General features: G+C 43.8%; 1 protein-coding gene across 5 annotated transcripts in view; it reads right to left on the bottom strand.

Annotated features, from left to right (window-relative positions):
- The window catches only part of CELSR1 (cadherin EGF LAG seven-pass G-type receptor 1), a 295,961-nt gene that overhangs the window by 108,037 nt on the left and 163,435 nt on the right, over positions 1-24,489 (bottom strand). For all 5 annotated transcript variants that reach the window (XM_080394090.1, XM_080394092.1, XM_080394094.1 and 2 more), the window contains one exon: positions 4,676-5,314. In XM_080394090.1, the coding sequence (XP_080250216.1) occupies positions 4,676-5,314 (639 nt within the window). The remainder of the gene's footprint in view (positions 1-4,675; positions 5,315-24,489) is intronic.

Here is a 24,489-nt window from a genome sequence, read left to right as displayed (position 1 = left end):
TGACAGAATTTCTTATTTGGTGTTTTGTACTAAAGATAAACTTGGTCACAGCTGTTTGAAAGTGGTAGCAAAGCCCCACAACCCTGGGAGGATAATCTTTTCAGCCTTGCTGTCAATAAACCATGGTGGTTTATAAGGTAAACAAGGAGTTAAAGATGCAGTAAGGAACCTGAATGAACCAAACTCAGATTTGCTGTACAAGATTCGGCTGTCAAGACACACGTGATCCCCACCACTCCAGCGGAGCTGCGTAAGTGTAACCAAGAGTGGAATTTCAGACCCTCTCGCCCAAGATAAAACAGTCATTATGGCTACCCTGGCTGCCAGATTTGGCTACTTGAAAGCTGAAATTCTCCCAAATAAACCTCTCTGGCCTGAAAAATGAAACTCTGGTATCAGACTGAGCTGAGAAATCACTATCTGAAGAATGGATATAAGTAAAGATAACACAGAAACAAATCTTCATGTTTACTTTTACTGCTTTACGTTTGCAAAAGCCAAATGCTGAGAACTTACTAAACAATATGAATAGGAACTTCTGGCATGACATTGTGAAAGAGCTATAATTACCTTCTCATGACACAAAATCAGAATTCACAGTGGCCACATTAGATGTCATGATTCCTCATGGCAATACAGTATCACAAAAATAAATTAGGAGGAAAAAAAGTATAACATGTAAAAGATCTCTAATTGCTGTATTTGATTACTAGAAGATTTACAACCACTTAAGATTTCTCCCCTTTCTGAAGTGAAATCCAAGCAGAGATGCAGAGGATATGGGAAATTCTCCGACGATCTTTTTCTCTAGAAATTGCTCCTTGCCAGGGGTTACATAGCAAAGGAGGCAGAGAGAACGCCATATGCTAAGGAGAACTGTGGGAACATTACAGGGGTGGGTTGCTTTTTTTTTTTTTTTTTTTCCTCATCGGAGCGCTTTTGTTCTGTGCCAATTAAACTGTACTTCTTGGGAGCACGACCGTAGAAGAGAATGGTCACGGCAGCTCCTAGGCAGAAGGACAGCAGGCATAAAATTGTGTAGAGAGCTGCAGGAGGACCCAGCGGTGGCAGGAGGCACCTACCCCTGGCAGGGCAGAAATTGTAGGAATTCACACCCTTAAAGGTGGCGACTCATGGCTGCAATGGTATGCTCTATAGGAGGCACCAGGATGGGGCTGGAAGTGCAGCTCATTTGGGAACCCCTGTGGCCACCATGCCTCCGAACATGGTGTTTGCCCCTGGGAAGTACAGACAATTCCACCTCTGTCCAAGCCTTCACCCATAGTTCATCTCAGCTACTACTGAAGCACTCCAAGATCCATGAAATTAAAGCTGGAAAAATTACACGGCCTTTCCTAGTGTTCATTAAATTTGTTTGTTTAACTTAAACTCCACCCTTTAACCCTTTAGCCAGGCACACAGCTCCCTGCTGTCAATGACACGATTGTTAGCGTGTACGTTGTTCACTTCTCTACACTAATTTGTACATAAAGAAAAGTTAAAGGGGTCACTATTCTGAAAAAACATGATTAAAAATATATGTCCTCCTTCACTCACCTCCTTACGTCATTCACTCACCTCCTTACTCCGCAGGAAGAGAAGCTAATTCCAAATCACCCCAAACTAGCCAGTAATCAGGTTTCAGAAATATCTTATAGAAGCTCAATTTACCTTTGTGCCCGTAACAGAAGACTCCTGAAGACAGAGAAACTTTCATCATGTATAAATGACTAACAATTACATCCAAACAAATGGAGGGCTTCAAAGCAGGGTGGAAAAACAGGAGGAAATTCCATCCATTTAAGATAGGACGTAATTACCTTCTACAGGAAATAAACACTGTATTTTTAACAGGTGACCAGTTGCATAGATTCGGTACAGGGTTATGATTGTGTAGTGATTTCTCATCAAGTTGCAGCATATCTCCCCAGAGAGATGACAGATCTTAGTATTTTCTTGTAATTATTTTTCTACGTAGGCTCTTAATTGGGAAATGGAAACATGAGAGCTCCCAGAGCAGGCTGCATTTCATTGACTATTATCATTCATATTTCATCTTTTACAATTAATTCAAATATTCGTAAGTATTCATAGTGGTATGTTGCTACACTGAGTTAATACTGTGGTAACATTTCACTAATACCAGAACCTCCTGACTTTCAGCCTTAGCAATTCTCTGCTCATTCTGCTTTACGATCGCTGCATGCTGTGAGCCAATACACACTGCTACCACTGAAACCAATCTGTGCTGTCTAAATATTAAATGGATATAAAATCTGGATACTTGTAAACAATAAATATATATATACAAGTGGAAAACACAGTATTATGATTAATAGATATAAACTGAACATGCAAATAGATATGAATGTATTTGAAGAAAGGACAAAAATCATAGGTAACATAACATTTCTTAAAGGAGATTGGAACAAGATTCAATAATGCATCTTCATAAAATATTTCTGATAATAGATTGCTTGTTGATAACATTTTCTACCTTGTTCTGTAAAGGGGATGAAAATCAACCAACTAATGACCACTGTATGTGGGTGTCTCAGGTCTGATGGAAAAAACACTGTCATGTAACACGAAGTCTAAAGGCACTAATGTAGCATCAACCAGCCACAGAGAAGATACTAAATTCCTACTGCATTCATTCAGCAATAAAACAGAAATATTCAATATTTGTATCAATTTAGAGGATAATTCCAGAGCCCTCTTGATCATGGCTGAGTGTGTTTTCCCCTGGCCAACCTGACTGCGATCATGACCTGAACTGTCCTGAAGAATAAAGTATTTCACTGAAGTGTAGTTAACTCTGAAACCTAAAGATGGCAAGACTATAAGCAGCACTGACTCCTTAACTTCTGATTATTTTAATATCCTGGCAGCAGGACAGTTAATTTTTAACTCAAATTATGAACTGCAAATACAGTTACAGATCAAATCCTTCTTTGTGTATGAATAATATGGTGCCTCTCCTCAAAATATGTACCATGTCTCTTCTGACTACAGCGTTAATTATTAAATATGTTTATCAATTATTAATATAAGATTATGCTCTTTAATTTTTAAAGTTTATTTAGCCTTTTTTCCCCCGAAGATTTCTAGCAAAACCCCCTCAAAATGTGATGAAGGACTGCATGTCATTCAAAAACCTGAGACATGGATGAATTAACTCTATTTACATGCGTATCTTTGTTTAATGAAACTTGTTACTTCTAGACATTCCTATTTACAGTGTAACAGTACATAAAACGTTAAATGAAGTTAACTGGTCATAAAACCTATTTTGTGATACCCAGTGCTGCACGTATTTTGCATTAGCCGTGTGTAATGGATAATGGACTTCATAATGGACTTCACTGTGGAAGTCGTTCATGAGAAGCCTGGCAGGAAAATTGCTCCTTAACAAAGACCAAATATCCCCATGATCTCACAGCTCTATTCAGGGCTTCACCAGTCAGGCAAAGAGTTTGCATCTCCTTAGAAAGGTCCTGCTTCCCTAAGCCCCACTCTGATCTTGGGGAGCATCTCCTGTCCCCTCTGCTGGGAAAAGCCCAGTTCACCTGCTGCTGCCATGTCCCTGCTCCCTGACTCCTGGCTCGTTCCACCATCACACCTTTAATTACAGCCCTGGGCCAAAAGAAAGAGAAAGTGAAGGAAAACCCTTCCACCTAGAGGGCTGGATCCAGCTCAGTAGGCATACACATCATCTAGTTGTTTTTTTTTACATGGAGACTTAAATGATTTATGTTTTGAATTTTTTATAACTTCAGTAGTGAGAGGCAGCATAGGGAAGAGCCCCCTCTGTTTCACCCCTCATTTGCAGGGGTCACAGCAGACGTTGCTGAGCCGTCAGCGTAAATTACAGCCAGCAGCAAGTCAGTGCAGAATGCTTAAATGCGTGTGCAATTTCAAACACGTAAATAATCCCACTGACTTTACTGACGCACCAGAAAGCATTCAGCTAATATTCTTTCGTAACTTCTCTGGAGTATTTGAGAAGCAGAACTTTGATCTTTATTAGCTGTCATGTCCACGATGAGGCAAAGTACGTTCCTCAGCAGGCTGCAGGAGACAGGCCTGGAAGCAGCTCCCTTCTGGAGTCTATCTGGACATTTACAAACCGGAGCTGACTTGTAGTATTTCCCATAAGTGTGTATTTTTCCCATAAATGTGCAGTTTCCTGGGACCGTGAACCATCTGCATGCTCAGCACTTGCTGACGACCAAGGGTTCATGATGTCCTACAGAGGCTGGGCACCCCCACTTATGCCCTGGGCATGAGGGGACTCCTAAGGGACCAGGAAGGCTTTAACACGCAAAAGCAGGAACCAGGGGTTGTGTCCCACTTTTTACCTTCCCGACAGAAGAAATACACTTGCATAAAGCATCCTGCACAGAAATTCACACACTGGAAAACACTTCAGCAGCTGTTGGGCCCCCTGCATGACCTGGAGCAAGGCATGGTTCCTACCACCAGGCACGCACAGAGATATGGGACTTACCCTAAGTGATGTGTGACACTCACAAGCCTTCTCCTGGCTAGAAGGCAGCGCCAGGAGTTTTTCTCCCTTTGACTAAGAATGTCAGCAATTTCAGCTTGACACAGAGCTGGCCTGGCTGATGGTCTAACATATAAATCATGGGTCAAAGATAAGATAAACACATACCAGTGAAGTCCTCGTAGCATTCACAAGTGTAGCCCCCTTCTCGGCTTCGACATAGCCCATTGCTCCCACAGGGGTTGGAGTAGCAGAGGTCAATCTCTGTCTCACAGTAGTCGCCCGTGAAGCCTGGGGGGCATCGGCACCGCAACCCGTTGATGGGGTGGATGGGGCGGAACAGGACGGTGTTGGAGCTGATGAACGGTGCCGAGCTGTCAAACTTCAGGACGGAGACGCACTTCATGTAGTTCTCGCAGGGCTCACGCAAACAGATATTGTCATCAAAGGGCAGCACCCTCTGTGTGGAAATCATGGTCAGCAGGGTCCTGTTGAGGTAGATCTGCTCCTGCAGGTCCTCAGAGGGGAAGAACTTGTTTCGAATACCACCAGGGAGCAAAGCTGAGAAGGTCACATTCAGGATATTGGAGCTGACGTCTGTGTCATTCTGGATGTTGAAAACAAAGATGCCATCCTTGGCAGTGGAGAGCACTGTTGCCACCCCCTCCACAAACAGGGACAGTAGGGGAGAAAGGAACCTCTCCTGGGACATGTTCTCCAGCCGCACCGTGATGCTGTTGGTGAGCATGTCATCCGTGATGATGGTGACACGCAGGGTGCAGACTGCCGTGACACTGTGGACACCATCTGAAGGGAAGAAAGATAACAGTGATGTCAGAGAGCAGGCTTCTGCCTATGGACAAGGAGGCTCCTGCAGTCTCCTGGAAATAAAACGGACCTGTGAGGCATTTTAGGGCACTGGGATGGGAGAGGGAAATATATCCAACCTTCTCCAGCGACTACCAATGCCTTTACTCAGGAAAATGAAAATACCTTAAGGATTGCAACTCAAAGGACCAGAGACATCTCAAAGAGTCCAGAACACCTGGAGAACATCCCTGGCAAACAACTGGCAAGGGCTAGTGAGGAAACAGGCAACCTGAGAGTCCCAGGATGGCCAAAGGCAAACCAAGGGCAAGGGGCCTCTCACGATAGCCACTGAATGGATCTTTATACAAGTCACTGCTAGTCTACAACCAGTGCTGGGAAGCTGTCGCTTTTCACAGCACAACACCAAAATTATCTTCTCCAGATGTGGTCTTAGGCTTAAGGAACCGGATTTATGCACAGAGAAGTGTGACCAGAGCTTTAGATACTAAGTCACCTAAGGAAACAAGTCTTCACATTTGAACACAACTTCTTCAAAATGCTTTACAAAAATTAGAAAAAAAAAAATCATATAAAATACACCTGCAGTGAAAAGCAGACATTTAAAATCTCTTCCATACTATCCTTACTACAAAGCGTTTCTGATATTGCTGGGGATGTTCTGCAATAAAACCCATAAATGTATAGCAGTAATTCCTGACACTGGATTGAGAGATACCACTGTAAAATCTCAGTACACCCTGAGGCTTACAGTAGCGCTGTGAATGTACAAATTCTAGAGCATTCTATCATTACGAAATATAATTATGACAGTGAGTACTATAATTAAGCCAAATTCAATGGGAGCATGGAATGGGATGTTGCATCATCACTGAAACCAAACCACTTAGTTTAATTCTGTCTCCTTGCTAACATTAAGGACTCATTAAAATACAGATCGCATTACAGAAAATATGGTTAGTATTAGAGCAGCATCTAGAAATCCCAGGAGAGATCAAAATCGGCTTCTGATAGGAAACGTTCCTTCTTAGATCTCATAGTGTAAAAAACAACCAGAAATGGGGGTGAGTTCATGTCATGAGAGGGAAGAACTGGTTTGAGTGGCCAGTTCCACTAGGTCCCAGCTCAGTGACATAGTCTTGGCTCAAAGGATCCCAGAAATAATAATTTCACAAGTAACCTGCTATTACATTTATATCAGTTAAACCATATAAGGTATGTGTGGAAATGGATTTTGAATCACTTCAATGTAAAATTGTGGCAGAAACTACATTCGAATCAATCTAAACCCAGTGTGAGATCAAAATTCTGAGAGCACCAATTGCTAATGGTCATTTTCCTAAGGTTTATTATCTCAGAGTGTAAGTTTATGACCCATTATGGTCTCTTAAAAAAGATCTTTCAAGAAGAGAAAAATCAGAATGGCTCCTGCCCTTTTCACTGTCACCACTACACCACAAGTACTGTTTTGTTTTAAAAAGAAATGTATTGTTGGAAGATTTTTCCCCCAATAATATAGTAGCAATACAGTAAATTATGGCAGCGTAATTAACCGAATGGCTCTTGACTCCCTCCTCCTGATCAGGTTGCCTGTAAAAGCTCAGCTGTTGACTTTTTTCCACACTGAAGCAGCTTTTAGGCAAACAGAAAAATCTTTTCTCCCGTGTGTTATTTTCCTACTGCCTAGCTAAAACCAAACAGTCAGAAGAGGTCGTTATTTGAGGTGATCTGTTTGATGTGCCTCTCACAGAAGCTCACATGCCAGCTTTCACTTTCTCCCAAGTTTGCAGAAATCTTTATCTCCTCTTCCTCAGACTCATTCTAGAAATGTGCATTTCCAGCCTCCATCAAGACCCAAGGCAACCTTTAACAACGACTGGTAGCCAAAATCCTCACTGCAACCTCCTCCACGGCCTGCGGATTTCTGGCCATCAGACAATACAGGATGCACCGTATTTTCATAAATGACTTCCTCGGACTAGTTTACCCACTTCTGTCAACTGCACAGCTCATTCCCCTGAAAGGCCAGAAGCAGAACAAACTATTCACTTTTTTTTTTTTTTTTCCCCCTAAAGCAATTGACATTTGCCTGCCTGTCCCATAGGGTGCCTGAACTATTTTGCTATTTGTTGCACAATACACTACAGAAGTTCTCTCATACCAGCGAGAAAGCCTGACAATGAGTCCTTTTCTTAAGAAAACACTATGATCTATAGCCCATGGTATGTATAGTAAGAAGACAAAATGCGATCCACTGTCTGACAACGCACTGGAGTCTACAAACTGTCATAATCAATATCAACTGTCACAATATGCAAGAGCTTCCCAGCATTCACAACAGCTATTCTGACACAGTTAATAAATCACTGGAAAAAGCCCGGTGTCAGATACCACACAGCCTCCTTGTTCCGCAGGCAGCACAAAAGAAAACCGGACACAGACATATAGCTGCAAAATAAAGTCGTGTTTTAAAAGCCAATTCAGCTTTATGCAGCCCTGTTGCAGAGCGCTAAAATAAAAAGAGAGTAAAAAGGAGCTGAGCATGTGTACTATAGGCGACAAAAGAGCGGCACAGCTATACAGCTGGACAAGCGCCTCTTTCATATCACCAGCAAGTCTAGAGTAGCATCATGGGATCTGATCAGCTATTCATTCAGAAATTCATGGAAAGTGGAAACAATCTCTGGTTTTATGGGACCGAATTAGTATCTATTCTACTTTCAACAGACAACATTCACTTTGAGGGCTGGAACAAGTGCAATAAAGAAGGTGGAAATTCTGTCCTCCTCTTTAATGGGAATTGAATTAATACTAAATACACAATAGTGTATATGTTTTGAGATTCACAAGTGTAATACTCCATGAAAGTTTCAAATGTTTACTGCCAGAAATGTCAGAAAAATAATATTAGGAAGTATTATTTTATAGACTGATAATACTTTATGGCCTTTCACTGTCTGACATGCTTACCATATGCAGCTATCCGATATACACACACCACCAGTCTGTTAATTTTGCTAAAAAGGCTCTTAACGATCTGATTTTTCAAAGGTCTTATAATAGGGCTATAAAAAGTCCCATCGTGTTTTGGCAGACACAAGATGGCTTCAGTCAGGGGTGTGAAACACCCTTCGAGTGATGCTGCACAGGAGAAACTCTGGCTGCACTTTACTCTTTGGAGGAGATCTTCACACAGATGAATACATGCACATATGCAAGGCTTAGCTGTCACTGGTTCTCACAGCCATCATCTGCTTGGCTTCAGCAAACCGTCTGGATGCCCGAGTCTTTCTGAAGGGGCTCTAAACACACGCAGGCCATGCTGGCAGATGGGACGCATAGGCAATTTGCTAAGAGTCGCTTGAGCAGACAGCCTGGATTGTAGCAGCTCAAGCCACTGCCACTCGGATAGCCTGAGAAAAGGGAAACTCAGGACAGACCAAGGACAAAGACAGGATTTGACTCATCCTTTTGTGGACTTGGCTCCTAAAACCCTTGTACCAATGGCTTCTGCCACGCTGTCCTTGAGTTTCTCTTCTGTAAAATGGGGATAATGGCACTTAGATGTACACTGTGAAGCAGTGGGTGCAGATGATGAAATGCTGAGATACTGGGGTAATGAAGGGAACATAATTATCCCTAATGAATCTTTTAAAAGCTGTTGCAGCCCTATTTATAAAAAAACAAGGTGAAAAATTAAAATAAGGACTCTCAGCATCTCACACGTCAGTGAATGGACAAAGAGGATTCTGGACAGCCAGGTGGCTGCACAGGAGAAGGTGTTTGTTGCAAATGCAGTCCCTGCACAATGTTTTTATATCCTAGCAACATTGTTTTATGTATACTTTCTACAAAAGATATCTCTAGAAGGTGGAAAGCAAACCAGACTGTTGTCTTTTGTACCATTGTCATTGCTAAACAGGGTCCTTAAAAACAGAACTACTCATCTTCATCCTCAATCAAACTAACGAAAAGATTTAATAGCAACCATATACCCTGACCCTTTACAAAGAAAAGAGAAGACAGGAAGGCTGACAAAAGCTTGAACCTCTCTAAAATACATTAATAAGAAAAAATTGATTATTTAGTCATTGTTTCATGATTACCTTTATGACAAACCTAATCAAATATGAGACTGTAATCTCAGCTTTCCATCTTCTGGCAGTCCATAAAGGAAAGAATTTTATTATCTAGAAAAGTAAACACAGCAAAGTTTAAATGAAATGCGTATTTGGCAATGGCAGCACCTGGCCAGAAAGGTTCTTTTGTTTGTTTTTAAGGTTGGCAGAAATAAAATAATTAACACTTTTTTGGCTTATTACATACAAAAGTCTTAGGCTAATTATGAAAGCTGCATATTTTATATAAATACTTTAGCATCAGAGCTTTCTTTCATAAATATCCCAACCCAAAGCTATTCTAATGCTGCCTTATAACGCATCTGGAAATAACAAGTATCACAGTTTACGACAGTCATGCGAACTCCTTGGCTAGCAAAACACAGAATACGGACACTCTGTATGTTCAAATAACCTCTTGCTCTTCCCAGATCATAAGTAGCAGGCATGCCCATGAGTAGCAGCCATTGCTTGGTAACGTGCCTTGGAATGCTCAGACCTCCATCCCCCATTGCTTCCAGCCATGTCTTTACATATGAGAATTAATACACACTTAGTCCAGTACTAAGCCTTGAATTACTGATGAGGAGGCCGTACTTTTAGCATCCTCCCCACTGCTTGGGCAGCAGTAGCACGTAAGTAGCACCAGCTCACAGAAACAGAGACCGCAGGCAATACTTGGCTGCCTGAGCAGAGTGGGAACCCAAACCACAATTCCTGCTGAGCAAACAGCAGTAAAAAATCAGCAGATGTCCATAAAAGTGAGATGCATAGTCCTGCGCTAAGCTTCAGTTTGCCTCAGAAAGTCTGCAAGTCTCACAGGACTGAGTCCCTTTCCTTGCATTGGGCTTCCACCACCATGGATACAGATCTAAAATGCATAAAATATCAGTGTATCAATATCACCCCTTCCAAACCACTGCTGTAAGCACTACAAAGCATCACTTCTATGATTAGAAATAAGTCTACGAGCACTCATAAGACAAACTCCCTAAAATATTTTCTACATTATGGAGAAGCTCAGGAACTTATTGTGCAGAGAAAATTACCCCCCCCCAAAAAAAACAAACAAACAAACAAAAAGTAATCTGTGCAGAAAAATGGCAGGTGGGAACCTACGTAAGATGCTTTGCCAAAAGCAGAAAACATTACCAGAAAGGAAAATTAAAATAGGTGTAATTGTGAATTTATAGAGACCCTACCGTAGGTGCTACTTAGCGAGTAGCCTCACTGCAGGAGTGTTTCAGGACAGAAACTGTGCAATGACCCCAGTTCGAGCGTGCTTTCAGGGCACCTTGGCAAAGGATGTGAGGGCTGGTATTTGCCTTAGCTCTCAGAAAGTCCAGAGCGATGGACAGTAGCAAGTGTCCCCTGTGCATCCCTATGCAGTCCCTGTTCTGTGGTAGGAACAGATGAAACTACCAATGTCTCTTTTGCTAGAGAAAAGTGGTATTAAATGGTGCAATAACAGAAAAGTAACATCCCTGAGAAATACACTCTATCATTTCCCTTCAGGAAAACATAAAGGCATTGTGTGTAACATTGTATCGTTTGTTAGACAGGCACTAACGGATTCTGTCAAAGCCTCCCTTTCCTTGGGATCAGAAATGCCCCTTGTGAGCAATTCCTTCGTTACATCAAGTCGGATGAAACAACATAGAAATCATTACCCTCGGCCACGTGATGCTTATGTTATTGCAACTTTCCCTTTGTTTCAGGCTGCCAGTCTCAGCTCCACACATATAGGCGCACTGACTGCCAACACAAGTTGTGCACTTTGGAAAGGATATATAAAAATAATTGGCTATTATTCAGTGCCAAAGGTTCAAAGAAGCACTCCTCTGAGGAACGTTGAAGCCCAGGTCTGCTCCAAAGCCCATTATGTCAACAGGAAGATTCCCATTGACTTCAGTGGGCTTCACTGCCAGCCAAAACTGGGCCTAGAGACGAATTCCCTGGGTCCTTGCCAGTGCACTCACACGGAGCTTCACTCCCGACCCGGCAGCCCCAAACAAAAGCAACAGTCTGCTCAGGAAAAGGCTCAGGGCTGAAAGTTAAGACAGCAAGAGCAGAAAGCAAAAAGCCAAGGGATGAGCAGGGCAAGCATGCAGACTGTAGAAATATGCAACGTGGACCGCACAGCATGAGTGGTAAAGGTTGTACGGGTTTTCCTAAAATCAGGTGTCTGAATCCATACCTAGACATCTCTGAACTTCCAGGAAGGGTAAGCAGCTGCAGCTCCCCTTCTGCAGATGCTCGGTTTTGAAAACACTGGCCAGTGTTCCCTGGCATCCTCTGAAGAGAAAAGGGTTCAGAAGAATCACAGGAAGGGGGAAGAGGAAGACATGTCACCTGGTGTTATGGGGGGGGGTGTTAGATCACAGGGTGAGGTAAACCAGCAGGCGGCTGAGCCGTGTGGCGTATGCAAAGCACACCGGCAATGGGGGCTCAGCCCTGACTGAGCTAAAACCAAGGGGAGGTGTCCTGGGTAAAGCATGTCTTCAGGGGCAAAAAAAAAAAAAAAAAAAAGGGATCTGGGATTAACTAGTCCAAAGCTGGAAGATTGCCAGAAGACAGGCAATGGTCCACACTCCCACAGAATGACTGCACCAGTGATCAGCATTAACCACGCTGCCTCCAGCACCGTCCTGCTGCCACTGTGGCAGCTCAGAGGACCCAAGGAGTCTGCCCCAGCCCGCCCAGGACGCGGGGTATGTACCTGGGTTGTGCTATGCCAGCTTGTGCCCTGCTACTGCACTGCCCCAGGCAGTGTCAGTCACATCCACACTTGAAAAATGATGCAAGCAAAGGAAGACACTTCCAGGGAAAACCACCTCTAACGCTCACAGGCTGCAGACACTCTTAAAAACCCTTCAAGTCAAACTTTCACGAACTTCTTTTTGCAAGATGAGTCATCTCTTCATCCTGACAGAGATGGATATCTGGGACACCTGGGGAAGGTGGGCAGTGGGACTTGGGGCTTGCAACTCACAGCACCTCTCACTCCACAGTCCCCTTCTGCAGCAGCCACAGCAGCACCAGCTAAATCAGACAGTTTAAAAAAATACAAGCTGTGAAAGGAGGAACTGTGCATAAAGCAATAGTGAATTCCCAACATGTATAAGAGGGAAAAAAACCCACACTAATTTTGGCATCACTATCTTTAATATAGCCTGTGCTGTTCAGGGTTATTTACTTTGTACATAACAGTGAAAAGAAAAAAAACCAATATATTTCGATTTGCTGCTTGAAGAGGGGAGTAAGAACAAATTGATGCCAACTGGATTGCTCAACGTTGTACAAGATTGCCATTAGCTTTTCTGAAACCAGTACCTGCAAGCTGAGAATTTTGTAATGTTAATTGGCTTGATAACACTAGTCTGGAGGAATATTTCCAGAGGGTGGGAAGTATGGCAAGTTGGATCTGCTGGCAGGAGTAAGCGCTCCTGAATTCTGACTGCAGCGAGCTGGAAAATACACCGAACTTCCCTGAACACCCTCCCGCAGCATCACCTCTTGCTCTTCAGGTACCTGGTGAACGTGGATTATAACTGCTGTGGGGGACAAGATGCAGGCAGGGGAAGCTGGCAGGCATGCAGCAGCGACAAGGCGGTCAAGGAGACAAGTCCCTGTCCTGAGCAGAAAGCACGAGTGGAAAGGATGAGGAATACTTAGAGGGGAAGTAAGATATGTGGGAAGATACTGTGAGCATGCTAACAACCAGATACTTCCAGGCTGTTTTACCAACAAGAATTTCCTGCTAGCTAAAATGCAAAGTGATTTTCTTTCCTGGGCTCTGCACATCTCCCTGTATGTCAGCTGGTTTTCCTTGTTAGCAAAGATGGGCAAGGCTCCTCTGCCCAGCCACGCTCGGCAGCAGGGCTGAACCTGCAGCAGCATCGCTGCCTGCCATCACCAGCCGCGCTCCTTGCTCCGCTCCTGGCCACGCAAGCCCTTGGAGGGGGTGCACAGCCCAGGAGCCCACCCCGCTGCTGCTCCATGGGCACATGAGCTGCCAGGCAGCTTTTCAACTCCACCTGACGAGGCGGGTTTCCATTTCATGCGAATGTCCAACGAAACAGTGCGTTTACAGCACTCATCAGACCTGTTCAGATGAAAAACCCTACTCCAGATCGCTGCACCAGATAGATTCACAGACTGACTTGCTGGGGGCTCTGCCAACCCCCATCAAAGCTTGGTCTTGTTTCATATATAATCAAAACGATTGCTTAAATACTGCGATAATTTTTAAGCCTCTCTAAACTTTAAAGAGAGGGGGTTTTAATATCATTTACATTTCAATTCTAATTAAATGCACAGCTAGATGGCCATAGCTAAAAGACAGTTTCCCAGCAGGCTCACACTGCCTGCAGCCACATCTCGCAGTGCACCGCAGTGGTGGCCACAGTGGCTTGGACGGGGCACTGCTGGGCAGGGAGAGGTGCTAGGGAGCATTGGGGTGCATGAAGCCCAGGCCTGGGGAGCACAGTCACCTACTCACTCACAGCCAAAGGGCTATTCACGGGCATCTCTACCTTCTCAGTTGTAATCAGCTGTATACAGAAGTCAAAACAGGTTTCTTAAATATCCGTGAAAGTATTGGACAAACTAAACTGCAGTCGTGGGATGCTCCAGCATTAATCTCCATTCAGGCCATGGTCTTCAGGTAAATGATGTATTTTGTACTGAGTAAGATACCAGCAGCGTGTTTACCTGAAGACATGCTTTTATGTCACTAACCCCACATCAAAAGAGAAAGCCCCTGCTTGGGGTGCCCTGCTGCACTGCCAGGGGAGCAACTGATGGGTTGTCATAAAGCCTCTCTTCTCCTCATAGCTACACATGCCCTGCAAACATTTTTGCTCCCTTGGTCTGATTAAAGCAAGAACTTCCCCAGGCAAGCCAGGGCTCTGCTCAAATCTCTCTTTGCAGTATTAAAGCAGGAGTGGATGAAAGCTACTTTGGGGATGGCAAAAAGGGTGGGAAGAGTTGGGGTGTGGGCCTGGGAGCTTCAAAACTGGGAGCAGTGATAAGCAAATAGCTTCTCTGCCTCAGTGTTTGCACCTTTACTGCCTATTAGTAACCTCAAAGGGATCCTTTCAAAACAGTATCAATAAAACAAAAGCCATCAGGTTTATTTTTCTGTCTCCATATTCCCATGTTCCTTTTGCCTGGAGATACACTCTGCTCCTTGCTGTGACCCACAGTGAAACCACGGGGACACTGCCTGCTGGACGGAGTTCAGGTCTGCTATCTTGACTAGAAAACAAAGGAGGGAACAATGAAAAAAGACGACGGTCACATTTTTCTGATGTCATTTCTGTTTACAGACAAGCTTTCAAAAGAGTTATGTATCAGCTGAAAGAGTTATTAATATACTGCGCAACACAGAAATTTGCCCAGCTGCCTGAAACAGGAAAAACACCAGAAAAATGCAGCTTCAGTAGCTCAACAGGTTGTGACTGTGCTCATGTCCTGCTGCAACACAGCTTGGGAAACAGAAAGAGTTCTTAGGCATACTTTTTTCTTTTTTTTTTGTCCGGTTTTCTGTAGATTCAGTCATAATGAGACCATTTTCAAATTAATACAAGACAAAACCAGAGGGTTATCCATCCAGGGAAGGAAAAACAGTAACGGCTACGTGTCAGCTTCCACATGCACGAGGCATAGGAAGGGTTGGTTCAGCTACTCCTTTCTGCCCCAGGAGATTCAAACCTGCTCGATCACAAGGCACTCACACAAGCAGGGTAATGCTCACAAGATGCTTCAGTTCAGATCAGATTTCTTGATGGAAGCAATGACTTGGGCATGGATGTCCCACCTGTAACAGGCATGTCCTAAAGGAAATGTTTCAGAGCCTTTATAACTCCCTCTTTTCTCTCTTTCTCTCTCAAGTTCAATTAATGTTTAAAAGATTTTAGTAAGTAGTAGATCAAAACTGGGAGAAGTGATGGGGAGCATTACGGTCCATCTGCTGGATCTGACACAAAATACACCCATCTCCCAGTCTGAAGAATTTAGATTTTCAATGAGCTTGACTCCATTAGAAATCCCCCAAATGAAAATATTTTCTTCAACAAAATATCATGTTTCCCCCCACTTTTTGTTTCAAAGGGAATAGGTTTTCTTTTTTCTTACTAGACCTTCAACTGACCGGTTGTGCTCATCTTTTCTGTTAACCGAGGTCTGCTGAGTTAGGCAGAATAAGAAGCAAATAAGAAATCTGAATAAATAAACTTAAGCAAATAAGAAACTGAAATAAAAGAATATTTGCTTGCATCATGTGATTAAAATAAGGAAATAAGAACAGAAAGATAAACAGGAAAAACCACCCTTACCAAACTTTTGTAGTTTTGGGAAAGGCTCACCAGGCAGTGGCAATATTTATAGAAAAAATGCTATGTACTTTGTCCAGACTTTCTGTCGATAGACAACCCACACAATCTTTTAAAAACTCAATGAAAAAAAACAAAAAAACCCCTTTGATTAGCTAACCATCTACGTGTTGCTGGCCACTGGCAATGAGATCATCATGTTTTTGGCCGCATGGTCAATTGAGAAGATTATTCTTGGATCCCTGCCATTAAAACTAGTAGGCTGGACAAGAATCAAAAAGGACAAAGCACTTGTTTCCTGTTTCTGCAGTCCTGAACATGCAGTGGGTATTTTTCTCTCCAAAACTCTCCCAAAGAGAAAAGCAGCCCCACAGACAAAATCGGGAGAACGCAAGAGCTTGGCTCCTATCGCTGTACGTCACCTTGGTAAGCTGATGCAGAGAAAGGGCAGGTCAAGTTATGACAGGTTAAAGTGGGTAACACCAGTGACTCGGAGCCACTGGTGGAATGCAAAAACTACACTGATCTTCAGAAATGATACTGTAATCTGAAATGCCTATCTAATGATTTCTATTCAGCTGAGCTGTAGAAATGGAGTCATAACTACGTGATTCACTTCTTTAGAATCAGATAAGATTTTCTACTAGACACTTTGTAAGACACAGATCTTGAGTAAAACAGATATTTTGCATTCTAGGACTAATACAAGCCTATCCAACAATTTCCATAAGCGAAAGCTTCTCTTTAAAGGAATTAGCTATACTGGACAACTGAGGGGAAACTCCATGCTCTCAATACATCCTTGACCTTACCACAGCATCAGCTGGGTATCACCAGGAGCGTGCCAGGCTAGACTCTGCCCAGCAGTCGCATGCTTCTGGCCAAGGGTAAGGTGACTGTGTCTTTCTCTTCTGGGTGATGGCTCTTCCTTCCTACTCTGCCAAGGCTGTGGACAATGCAGAGAAGTGGTATTTGGTGAGCTCAGGGTATCCAACAGCAAGCAGAGGCTCACTACAGGAGAGTGCCAACACCCAGCAGGTATGTGCCCACCACTGAGCAGAGCAGGATGACTCCTTGTGCCACCTGCATCATGTGCAGCACAAAGTTCTACCAGTGTAGTGAAAATCTGTCCGCATTTCCAGGTGTCTCATTGAAACTACTGCTTGTATCAGATCACTGAACATCCTAACATCCAGTAGCAAAGCCCTCTCTTTCAACTGAAGCAAAATTTCCAGGTGTAAAGAGGACACATCCAGTGAAAGCTGGACATATGATGACCTTAATGCTGCCATAGCAGAAGCACTTTTTGATTCCCTTGGAATAAATCACACACAGAAAAAAGTTTCATTGTACACCAAGTTTTCTCAAGGCTGTTTGTATTTTCTACAAAGACTAATGAATATATATCTCCCCTTCATTATAGTAGCAGTAGATTGAGTAGATTGCTATTATCTTTAAAGGCATTATATTTCATTGTTTTAGTTACATTTTATGGAAAAATACAAACCACTAAGCCTATGCAAAACATCCTCAAAAACTGTCACCATTCATGTTGAGCCTTAACATGTAAATCATTCAGGGAAAACATGAAAATCCTCATTCTAGGAATCCTTAGCCATATAATCCCACTGATATCAGCAGAGCCCGAGTATTACAGGACTGTTGGAGATGAAGCATTCAGCCCGCGTGCCCAGACTGCAGTTTGGTAGGACTCCAAGACAGTGCAGCTTCCCAAGAAACCGGAGTCAGAAGGGCGAGGTTTCACCAAGCATTAGTAGAGTTCCTGTCACCTTTCCGTAAAACATACCAAACTCCCATGTCAGCCACTTGTATGCCTGCTATATGGGATCAATATTGTCGCTGAGCGAGTATAAATACTAAATTGATTTAAAAATCCTTTTTAAAATTTTGTACTACACACTGTGAAAAGCAGTTGTCTGTAAATCAGGATTTTCTTTGCAAAGAGCTTATGCGAATTCCTGCAGGATGCTTCATACGGTGGAGTCATTTCCCAAGAGCTCAGGTAATTGCTGAAGTTTAATTAGTAGAAAGGATTTGCTATTTTAGTGTCCCGAGCACACTTTCTTACCACCTGAGCTCTGAGGCCATCTGTATGGACAGGACGTCAGTTCTCTGGACCGTTCCCTTGAGTGCAGCCACTTGTTCTCTCTTTCTCTCCTGATAAAATTAGGCTTATGTTACGGCCTCAATCCAGCGATATGGCTCTTGGAAGAAAAGTGTATTTTAGGTATTTTCTCAATTTTCCTCAGTTTTCAAAAACCTCTTTAGCTCTGTTTAGATTTAGGCTGATATTTCTGTACTTGGCTAGTGCTGAGCATCTTCATGAATAAAGGCTGAGAGGGCACCCAGTTACTCCACTGGGTTAATAACTCCTGCAAACATCCTGCATGAGGAGATTGTTCCTTCTCTCCACAGGGCATACCAGCAACCCCACTCTGCCTCCCAGCCTGCAAGAAGCCCACTGATTTCTGAGGTAGGTTCCCGAGATAGTCAAATCCTGCCCACGGTGGTCCACAGCTGCAGGACCTCACAGCGCTGGCTGGTTGAAGCATTAATTTCCTTGAATGTCTCACAGGTGGACTCTTGCGGAAGGGAAGCAAAGGTTCAGTAGTTGCATGGAAAGAAGTATTCCTCCCTGGACGTGACAGCTGGCAACTGGGAGAAAGGCAAAGCAGCTGCAATCCGGATCAGGACAGGTTTATAGGGCTGCTGGGGTCCCTGAGCAGCACAGGCAGCAGTGGCTCAGCATGGGCCAGTATTAGTGGAAAGGACAGCAAAATTCCCATGAACATGTGCCAGGAAGGGAGAGGGCTTTGGCATGCTCCAGGGCAGAGGCAGCACAGGCAGGAAGGCTGGGGCAGCACGGCGGCCAGCGGTGATACCTGGCTGTCACCGAACCCGGCTCCACAATTCGTTACACGGACATCATGCACGTGAAATAAACACAGAGCAAGACGCGCATGGACGTATCAGGACAGCTGACTGCAATGTCTGCAGAAAGTGTCAAGTAGAGAAAAAACATCTCTACCAGAAATCTTCCAATATCATGTCACTGAATCTAATATAAATTAACAGAACCATATGAATTCCAGTAAGATGTTCACTGGGAATGACTTAGGTCATTTCTACCACCCCATATACATACTTTTTTTGATGTCTATACATAACTCAGAATCCTGTACTGGTAAGGATGACCGTATAGAGTCCCTGCTCTTGACCTCCAGTGCAGGCTGTCCCTGTTCCAGCTCACTCCCACGGCTGCTAAGGAGAGGTGGACGTGGCTCTTCCTCCAACATGCCCAGAAGAGCAGAGAACCGCCCCAGAGAAACTGGCTTTTACTCTTTTTTTTTTTTTTTTTTTTCTTCCTTTCTGCCTTCCCAGCTAGAACAAACTGCTGCATTTCTAGCTACCAGGAGGCCGAGGTGCAGCAGGACCGTTCACGTGGCTGAGCTACGCTGAGCAGCGAAGCAGAAGCAAACTCTGACGGTGCACTTCAGCAGGGGGGAACTGTTCACAGACATGAAGCCTGCAGGGTGGGGTGTGCTTAGCCAGACTTGAGCTTTCATAACCTCTACCTGACTCTAATTTCATTACAGTAAAATTTAAAAGTGCTTCTCCAGTTGCCAAACGTATCTTCTACTTCAGTTTCACTAAAAGAAACACCCTTCTAATTAAGGATGGATGTATAACTAGAAGTAAAGAAAAGCAGTAACGTTACATTTCAAGATGGATGGATGGATGTAAAGGATGGATGTATAATTATAAGTTAAAAAGCAGTAACATTTCAAAGAACATCCGAGCTCAAAATAAAATATTCTAGCCCTGAAAAAATTACCGATTTGTTTTGGCCTCTTTTTCAGAGACCTGTTTGGCAAAGAAGACACTCCAGTCTCCTCTTAGGGAAATCCAACTCCATGTTCTCACTCCAGGACTGCTGCCGGCTCTGTGTTTAATGGCTAAATCCCTTCACATTTCTCTTTGACAGAGGCTCTTGTGAACAGGAAACTGTGCTGTAATACCAGGCTCCCATGCTCTTCAAAACAGCTCAAGCTCTGTAAAATGACTTCTCTCAACTCGCTTTCTCAGCTGGCTCAAGACATGTCCCGCATGTCCTTTCTACATCAGTAACCCAAGGCTTCAGAAAATGCTGTAACAGGTGGTTAAAGTTAAGTCGGCATCCAAAAAGAGGAGACACTTTAATATTACCTACCTAATACACCTTTTTTTCCTTACACCCACACTCATAACTTTGGGTTTTTTTTGTACAGGTCCACGACTCATATCCAAGTACTACTTAAGGCCAATGGATAGGATATTGCAATTTGTTAACATACAGCACCATTTAGCGCCTGCGGCGTTTTACTGACTGAGTTGTCTGAGAAGTACAGGATGCTTTTGAGACCGCAGAAATACAGAGGAGGTCCTTAGGTCTCTGAGTGCGCCTTGCACCTCTCTTTCACAACTGTTTTAACCTGTAATTACTTTAAAAGTACTGACCTCACTTGCTGCATGCTGTGCAAGTGGTGGGATTTGAATAATTACACCATCGTAGAAAATACCAAGGAGTAATCCCAAGTTACGAGCAGAAGCTGAGCAATGCAGTAAGAAATAACATGACAACGAGGTCAAAACATAAAAAAGCTCTCTATTACCACTTATCACTATAAAATAAATGTGGCGCTTCCCTCTCTCATCTCTGAGCAGAGAGTAATGCACTCAGCAGCACTGAACTCAAAACAGTCTCTACCCAAAGCAGCACCCCAACCACTCTGCTCTGCAACATCTTTGGTGTGCTGGCGTTACTTTAGCTTTGCACACTGGTACCAGAAGGCAGAATCTGGCCAAATCACTTTAAAAAGACTGAACTGCTTGAGATACTAAGACCTGAGAACCCACCTCTTAATACGCCATTGCTCTAATTTCTCTTCTTAAAGCATTTGCACCAGTAATCAGAGGTGATCACTGAGCTCCATCCCGTACCTTTAATTAAAGTCTGTTTCTAAAAGCCCTGTCTAGAGAGGCTAATCCCTCTCTACTCAGCTGCTAGATTCGCAAAGGAGGGCAAGGAGGCAGATGCACGTTTGGGGAGGTGAACAGGACCCAGTTTTGGGTCCCCAACCATCACAAAACATCTACTAATACGGGAGTAAACTACTTCAAATGCTGACTGACAACAGTCAGGAAAGAAGCGGAGCAGAGAAGCACAAGCAGGGCAAAACCACAAAGGCAAATATGAAAATTAACCTTTCAAGGGTAACTACATACTATTTTTTGTTCAGGGCTATCAGCGTGGGCTCAGGTCCTGTCAGCCCTTGTCTGGAGCAGATGCTTCTGTCAGGGCAGATGCAGAGAGACCTGCAGAGCTTGCAAAGCCAAGTGGGAACTGTAAGAAGTCCTCCCTACAACAGCTCAAAGGAGATGGAAAAGAAAGGAGAACTGGCACACTAACAAAGGCAAATTTAGTCCTCGAAGCAGTAGTGTAGTGGCTCATATGATCCTCATGAGCTGGGGAACCGTGTGGGAGAGCTGATGTTTCGCTGTACACAAAGCGCATTGAGATTTCCACACCATTGTGGCCACCCTACTGCCTCTACTCATGATGTGTTGCCACTTACCCTCTGCTCTGCCAGCGTGGCAGGGTTCCATCTCCCAGTATCGGACTTCCCCTGTGTCTCCCCTCCTCTCATGAGTCTGCCCCTTCCTCCACCTCCCAGAGTGGCCACAAAGCCCTCCCTCCTACTCTCACGGAAAACATCTGTCTTCTGAGGCACCTACGGGAAGCTACCTGCCTGTGATGGCAGGTGACAGCAGGTGCAAGTGGCTTCAGTCACTGATGGCTAATGTGGATAAGGAAGGATCCCAACTGCAAATGTGGATGTAAATGTACATGGCTGACTGCTGCCTCGCCCTGCCACCACCCCTCACCCTGGGTGAGCCTGACAAATTTTTACCATCTCTTTCCTCAGCATCAAGGGATGGATGTCTCTTCTGTGTTTGTACGTCTTGCTCTGGGTCTCAGCAGGCTGCTAACACACAAGAAGATAACAGTAACAGAGCAGGGGCATCTCTGCAGAAAAGGATCTGTGGTCCTAGGTTTGTGGAGAATTTACTGTGTGGGCTTAGGGTCTGCTCAGATTGACTGAGCTGCAGCTCCCACAGAGACCAACGCATGAAAAAGGACACACGTATGCAAAACTCCCCAAACTCACAGCCAAGAAGCAAACGTGAGACAAAGCAAGGAGACAGATGAAGTAAGTGACTGTGACTGGTAGCTTCATGGTGAAAAGCCAGACCTGTGGACTGTAACAAAGAAAATGGGATGTGATGTTGCCTTCTGGGAGCTAGGGTGGGATTCATATAATAAGCATACAGAGGGAAGATCACCTCAGGAGTACAGCGGAATTTTCTGAGTTGGTATTTTCAGGTGAAAACTAGTGAGATAAGCAGCAAGCAAGTCAATGTTTAATAGGATCGTGCCAGAAAAGCCAAGGGGCTGCCCTCTCCAAGACTGCTCCGGTACCCACTGCAGAGACACTGCACAGCAGCCGAAGGGTGCAGGAGTGCTGCAGAAACAGACCTGCATTGGCCGGGCTCACGGGTGCTTTCTGTGATGAAAGGTTAGTACTAAGATTAAATGGTCTTAAGCAAAGAGGGTGCTAACCTCCCTGTGTTCACAGCTGACAGTTCAGAAGAGCTTCAAGATAAGTACAAAAAAACAGGGGAGGTACTTGGCTTACAGGTCTCATCGGTGGCTGCAGGATATAGCATAAAAGAAAAGATAAATCAATTATTTTTCTTACTTCTTAAATACACATTCCCACTCCTCAACTGTACACCGCAACACACGCTACCAGAAGCTAAGCCACACATTGTACGCTGAGGGCTGGTGTTTGCCTCTGCTGCTGACAGCCCGCAGTATGTAAACATCTTCCCAACACAGCTGTACCTCCCGAGTCTGTGTAATCTGGGGTTTCTGCAGGCCCGGGGGGAATGGCTGAATATGTGACTGCAAATCCAACTCTGGTTTGCGCTTTTTATGGCTTAAAGAAACCCTCAAAGTCAAAATACTAATTAAAAGAGTGAAACGTACGTTATCAGTCACAGCTACATTAATGTAGACACACACAATGTAGAGAAGTATGGGAAAGAAGCAAGCTACGGTAAAAATGTTAATAAATGTTGCCATTTGTGACCTAGGCAACATCACTAAACAGAAAACATCGATTCTTGGACCTGCAGTGGAGGGGGAGAATAAAAATAGAGGTGGATGGTAACAAAAAAGCACAAGATAATGCAGAAGAATGAGGAGGCGAAACATTATGGGAGTGAGTAAGTGGGACAAAACCCAAAGCAGCTGTAAGAAGAAACTGAAGCTGGGCATCAGGAAGAGATCACAGCACGATATAAACTTGCTTGGCTTTTCACACCATGTAAAGAGGTAGGACATTTTAACGCACTATATGCTTTCACACAAGGTAACAACAATACCTTCTACTAGAACAGTTCTGTGGTACAGAAATAGTAGAATCTATTTACAAGAAAAGAGGCTTGAGAGTTCTTACAAATTAAAGCAAAAACTAGCTGGTGATGCAACAATGTGGTAGTTTAGTGCTAGCCATGAACACAGCAGCCAGCATATTTAAACGTGATTTGCCAAATGCAACAAGAAAACTCTGTAATTCTAGTGATGCTACGATCTGCATGATTCAAACATGACACAAGCTAATTTAACCCCACACAAACTTCACTGGTTGCACTTTTCTTACGTTACCGATTTTAATGATACATGATAAAAGCCGTGTATCTTTAGCATTTTTGTTTGGATCACAGAAGTGATTTCCAGCCCACCTGGACTCAAGAGATGGCCACAATACCTTGAGTTCGCAATTGCTGCATGTGCCAACCTAACTGGGAGTACTACATCCATTTAATTTAATTGTCACCTCCTCTAATTTAATTTCTCTCTTGCTGCTGGTTGTGGTGCCGTGTGCGGGCTTGGCTCTCGGCACTTCATGAAGTTATCTGGAGAACGCACATTCAACGATTCAAACTGGGACTCCTTGCTGACTGCAGGTTTCACAGCCAACCCAGGCACCCACAGGCCAGTGCTGCTCTTCCTCCAGCAGCTTCCCCCACGCCATGCGGCACCACCTCCCCCCCACCCCCACCCCCCGAGTACCAGTTTGTTCAGCTCAATTAAACACCACCTCATCAGTGTGCCTTGGGAAAGGACAAGCTTTCCCTTCCAGTCAATGACAGAGACTGAAGCTCCTGTATTTGTTATATTCTGGCTGGTTTCCCAAGGATGTACGCCTATATTTAGCCTGGTGACACCGTGACAGGCACCAAATGATGTTTGAGGATTTCAGAAGTATGAAACAGTTGGTTTCTCTTCTTGATACCTTCATTACAAAAAGATACTAAGTGGTTCACATAGATGAATCCAGAAACACCAGACTTCCTAGTTAATCTACTTGATATATTGATAAAAGTGAAAAAATCGATGATTTTTTAAAAAGTGAATATTTACGCGACTACTGAATCCTCTCTAAGGTCACCTCTCAAGCCACCTAGTAACACTTTCAGATTTTAAGCTGCATTTTACCAGTGAAGGGTCTTTTAAAATGATGCACCGCAATATTTTGCTGTTTCTTGAGCAGATACACCCCACAGTCAGCAG

The sequence above is a fragment of the Falco punctatus genome (assembly GCF_963210335.1).
Source record: "Falco punctatus genome assembly, chromosome: 6".
In the NCBI taxonomy this organism is placed as follows: Eukaryota; Metazoa; Chordata; class Aves; order Falconiformes; family Falconidae; genus Falco; species Falco punctatus.
The sequence above is the reverse complement of the archived record's forward strand: the minus strand, read 5'-3'. Positions and strand labels throughout refer to the sequence as shown.